The sequence below is a fragment of the Glycine soja genome, chromosome 3, assembly GCF_004193775.1.
Source record: "Glycine soja cultivar W05 chromosome 3, ASM419377v2, whole genome shotgun sequence".
Lineage (NCBI taxonomy): Eukaryota > Viridiplantae > Streptophyta > Magnoliopsida > Fabales > Fabaceae > Glycine > Glycine soja.
In genome coordinates, this window is record NC_041004.1 from 698,502 (window position 1) to 703,485 (window position 4,984).

General features: G+C 35.4%; 1 protein-coding gene across 1 annotated transcript; it reads left to right on the forward strand.

Moving 5' to 3' along the window:
* Nucleotides 1–1,062: 1,062 nt before the first annotated feature.
* LOC114405726 (transcription factor MYB54-like) lies at nucleotides 1,063–3,946 on the forward strand. Its single transcript, XM_028368194.1, has 3 exons — nucleotides 1,063–2,197; nucleotides 2,513–2,977; nucleotides 3,210–3,946. Exons 1-3 carry the CDS (start codon nucleotides 1,705–1,707, stop codon nucleotides 3,467–3,469), a joined length of 1,218 nt encoding a protein of 405 aa, XP_028223995.1. The 5' UTR covers nucleotides 1,063–1,704; the 3' UTR covers nucleotides 3,470–3,946.
* The last annotated feature ends 1,038 nt before the right edge of the window (nucleotides 3,947–4,984 follow it).

Below are 4,984 nucleotides of genomic sequence, written 5' to 3' on the forward strand. Positions count from 1 at the left end.
ATAAGTCTAAAATTTTTAAAATATGAGAGAATTTCATTTAAAAGATATTTATATATGAGTATTTTCAAGAGTTTTCGTATAACGAGAAACCTTTTAAGCGTTACGACATGTTTGGTTTTAATAGTTATGCATTGTGACTATAATAAGTTCTTTTATATTGTCAATTTCTAAGAATCATTCTCAATATGATTTTTTTAGGTAAATATTGCATGATACTTGACAATAATTCAAAATAAATCATACACAATAATTTGAGATTGAATAACACTCAATGTATAACTTATTTTCTTTTCTATTTTCAAAAACATTTGACAATGATTCAAAACTAATTTTTTTAAATAAACATTCAATGTTTTCTATCTCTTAGTAATTATTTTTTACTAATAATTAATCTTTGGCAGAACAGTGAAGGTTAAAAAAAACTGTGCTGTTTTGGCCAAATATTCAAACCTGGCGAGTGCCAACTTGAATATGCATTAATTAAAACTACTAGTGGTTAATTAATACAACAGTAATTAATTAAACATCCATCCTGAGAAAGAAAAGAACCCAAGGAAGGAAAAAAAAAAATAAACAAAAGAGAAGATGGTAGTAATAAAAGAGTGTAGAAAGACGTGAAGGTACAGGTGGGGGGAGATTGATGGTTTTAACTTTCGTTTGTTGGCTTTCAATTCATATAATTTCCGTTTCCCTTTGGAAAAAGCAAAAGAGGTTCCACAAACAGACAAACAGACTTTTTTTTTTTTTTTAAATCATACATAAATATTTATTTGTTTTAAAAATCTCATATTAATATTTCTCTTTTTTATATATTTCTTTTTATTATATCAAATTTTATAATAGTTATATATATTTTTTCTCTCTAGATCAGATCTAGATGTCTTATAATATCATGAGTGTTTTTGAAACTTTTTTTTTCTTCTTTCTTTCAGCCCAGAGCCCGAGAGTGTGTGTGTGGCAGAAGAAGTAAACAGCAACAACAACACCCAAAACAAAAACACCACGCATTGCAATGCAATGCGTTTTTTTACCCTCTTTTTTTAGTTTAGTGACAACCCACACGAACGGTTCTCGAACTGCATGCACTGCACACATCATGGACTTTCTAGAGAGAGAAAACCGAAACCCCCCTCTCTCTCTTCACTCTCTTGCTATTATTTTTCTCTCACTGCGAAATCAGTCTCAAAATAAGGACCCTGATCTCATTTTCTTCACTTGTTCCTCTCTTTCTACACAACAGTATAGAGAGAGAAACACACAAACATGAAAACATAGTGAACAGAATCCTCGTGTGGGCTCGCACCTTTTCCTCTGAACTTTTTTGTGTTATTGCTGTGTGCCTTCTCTCTCTCTCTCTATGCTTCAAAATTTTCATTCTATTTCCTATTTCTCTCTTCTTTAAAACGTTGCTGTTTTCTTCTCATTCTTGTAACTCAGCCCCACCGTGTGTATATGTGTGCTCTCTTCTCTCTCTCTTCTCTCTCTCTCTCTCTCTCTCTCTTTCTCTCTCCAAGTCCGTCTCTCTTCTGTGATTAAGTTTCAGTCATGGGTGGGTAGCATGCAACAATAGTGCGTTAGTAAACTGTTTGCATTCCATTTTCTTCTATGCTTCTGGTTCTGGCATTGCGTTAGTTCCTAGGGGAGAGAGGAACCCGTTTTGTGAACCCTTTTGTTTTGTCTTTGTTTTTTGTTTTTCTCACCACCATGAGTTCTTCACAGCACTTGAACAATGTTGGTGAAGATAGCAGCAGTAGAGACATGAGTTTCTTCCCTCCTTCTTCTCTTTATGTGGGTTCCTCACAAACACAGACTCCTCCTTTGTCTCTGAGTCATGGAAATGGGGTAGAGGGTTCAAATTCAAACCCTGAGATGGGTCTTCTGATTTTTGCGTCCACAGTGTTTCAGCAGCCCCAGGAGTGCAGGGGAACAAAGAGAGCCATTGATGAAGAAGAAGAAGAAGAAGAAGAAGACGAGGAAGAAGAAGAAGGGGTTGATGAGATAGAGAACAACAAGAACTTGTGTTTGAAACTTGGTGGTGATGAAGCACAAGCTGCTAAGAGCTCTGCTTCAGGGAAAACCAAGCTTTGTGCAAGAGGTCACTGGAGGCCAGCTGAAGATGAAAAACTCAAGGAGCTTGTTGCTCAATATGGTCCTCAAAATTGGAACTTGATTGCTGAGAATTTAGAAGGAAGATCAGGTAATTTTTTAATATGCCAAAAAAACTATTCTTAGGCTTAATTTGTTTCAAAGTTTGTATTTTTTACCAAGGGTTTAAAAAATGGTCCGTGATTCGGGCCGTAACGTTTAGGTTTTTCTATTGCGACCCCAGCGACGACTGCATTTGTCTGCGATATCAATAAACGCGATGAAATCGATATTTAAAATTTTGATTTTTACTAATATTTCTGAAGGCAGGACAAAATCTGTGTCATTGTATGGAAGGAATCTAACCTTGCATGTCTTTTCTTTTTAATTTTATTTTATTTTTGAAAACAAAAAATTGTGATTGCAGGAAAAAGTTGTAGATTGAGGTGGTTTAACCAGCTAGATCCCAGGATAAACAGAAGGTCCTTTTCTGAGGAGGAAGAGGAGAGGCTTTTGACTGCACACAGAATGTATGGTAACAAATGGGCCATGATTGCTAGGCTCTTCCCTGGAAGGACTGATAATGCAGTGAAGAACCATTGGCATGTGATCATGGCTAGGAGGCAGAGGGAGCACTCTAGTCGTGTGTACAGAAGGAGGAAACTGGTTGTTAATGAAACCGTTCTTCCAAAGGGTTTGAATCTGACTCTGTCTAATAACAATGCAGGGAGTGAGTCAACCATCTCAAGCACCATTGACGAATCTGCCTCAACTTGTACTAACCTCTCCCTCACACCACCCTCTTCAGCCAAAGTAACTCCTCCTTTTGGAAGACTCTTTGACCATCATGGTCCATCTCAGAATCATCACCAAGCCTTTGGATCATTAATTGGTATATTTTTTTTTTTTTGTTTCCTCCCTAGTCTCAATTGATATATGCTATCTTATTCAATGGTCTAATCTAGTTCAGATGACTGAGCATAATAGCTGTGGTTGACTTGACTTGTTGTAACTATATTTCTTCAAGTTTTACAGATAAAAAAAAAATGTTACTTTTGGTTATATGTATGTTACATTTATTATTATATTATGTCTTACCATGTGTTGGTTGTGTGGGATTGCAGGACAAGCTATAGGGGATGTGAGTTTTAACAAGAAGTTTTGTGGTGCTTCTTGGAACGGGGTAGCATATAAAAAGGCTGAACAAGTGGGAAAGCTTAAGGGTGTGGACCAGTCTAATTTTTCAGATGCAAATTCAGAAGTATCAGTATCTGAGTCAGTTGCCACCAATAGGTCCAATGTCTCAATTTCTGAAGAGAGTGAAACTGTGGGTGATAAGATTAACATGCCATTCATTGATTTTCTTGGAGTAGGAGCTACCTAGCAAAATTTGCTGATCAAATCTTCAACGAAAGAAACAACAACAACAACAAATAGTTGAGGAGTTAGGAAAGTGAGTGAGTGAGGGGTGCACCGTTGTTGTGTTGGGTGGAAATGGGTATGCTGTAGTGCATTCCCTTGTGTACAGTTGGTTCCATAAAAGGCAAAAAAGTAAAAGGTAAAATAAAAATAGAGGGAGAAAAAAAGAAAAAAAATTAGGAAAGAGAGAGAGATAAGTTTAGAGTCTAGTCTAGAGCGGTGGAGAAGGGGGTCTGTTATGAACTTATGAGATTCAAAAAAAAAAGTATAGTATTTATTTTCAAACTCTTTTGGTTTTGGACTGTTCCTGCAACAGCAGAAGCAGAGCCCTTGTAGTTTTTATCTTGTGGTGATACTTTTGGCACTTTGTTAAATCAGAAGCCAAAGTTTCATGACTTGGATTCCTCTTTCTATCAATTTAACCAAACCTCTTTTGAATGAATCACTCTTTCTCACTCACTGCTGCATTGTGTCTTTGGGTTTTGTGAATTATTGTTTGGCATTGTGATCGGTATTATCAGTTTGACCATATTTGACATATTGCACGCACGGTGACTCTTCTAAGAAAATATATAAAATGATTAGTAGTAGTAGTATATTTGTACAATAAATTGAATTAAAGTTAAAACACATGTTGGGTTATAACAACTGTATTCTAGGGCAATAAATACTTTAACTGAAAATGGGAAATTGTGTCATGACTATGTTTATGTAATAAACTGTGCAGTGACACAAAATTATACTACTATAATAAAGAAACTACGTGAGTTAGGCCTAAGAGGTAATAGTAAATGTGGTACCCACTTGTTTTTGAAGTTGGTGCTTAAGGGAGGAATAAAGGAGAATATGAGAAGTACCAAAATTCTGGTGAGGGAGTGGAAACCATCCTAGTCGTATCGTTTTCTCCAAAAACGTGATGTTGGAGTTCGGCGTGCGTGTCCGGTCTTAAATCTTAATGAAATAAAGGAATGGTAGTACCAAAATTTGGGTGGGTGAGAAAATTTGTTGAGAGACATGTTAGGGACACGGTTTTTCTTTCAATACTATACTGTATTTTTATTTATTTATTTAATCTTTATGTATTGCCTCCTAAATCTTCTGATATTTAAGTTTGATTTACACACTATTTATAGTGCAAATCAATATAAATTGCCTGATAGATTAAATGGTTTTTGTATTGTTACTTAAAAGGTTATATCAACTATAACTTCTGATTAATTTATAGTGTAATTTTTTGAACGCTTTTAGAATGCATTAGATTCATTAAAAAATAAGGGACTCCTTTGTTGCGCATTAAAGTGTTGTTAATGAATTCAGGATTTTTCAACCCATTCCTTTACTTGCGGGTTGGGCTGGGTTGCTTTGACCCGATTCCAACCCTGACCCAACAAAAAGAAGAATTGAAATGGGCAAGAAAGACATACTTGGTCTGAATTAAAATAAATAATGCTAGTTTAAATTGTTTTTTAATTTATAATAT

What these genes read in the sequence shown, in the direction of transcription:
- LOC114405726 (XM_028368194.1), top strand. Translation starts at nt 1,705, where the DNA reads ATGAGTTCTTCACAGCACTTGAACAATGTTGGTGAAGATAGCAGCAGT. An exon ending in GAATTTAGAAGGAAGATCAG is followed by an intron (nt 2,198 to 2,512) that starts GTAATTTTTTAA and finishes TTGTGATTGCAG; the next exon opens with GAAAAAGTTGTAGATTGAGG. An exon ending in AGCCTTTGGATCATTAATTG is followed by an intron (nt 2,978 to 3,209) that starts GTATATTTTTTT and finishes GTGGGATTGCAG; the next exon opens with GACAAGCTATAGGGGATGTG.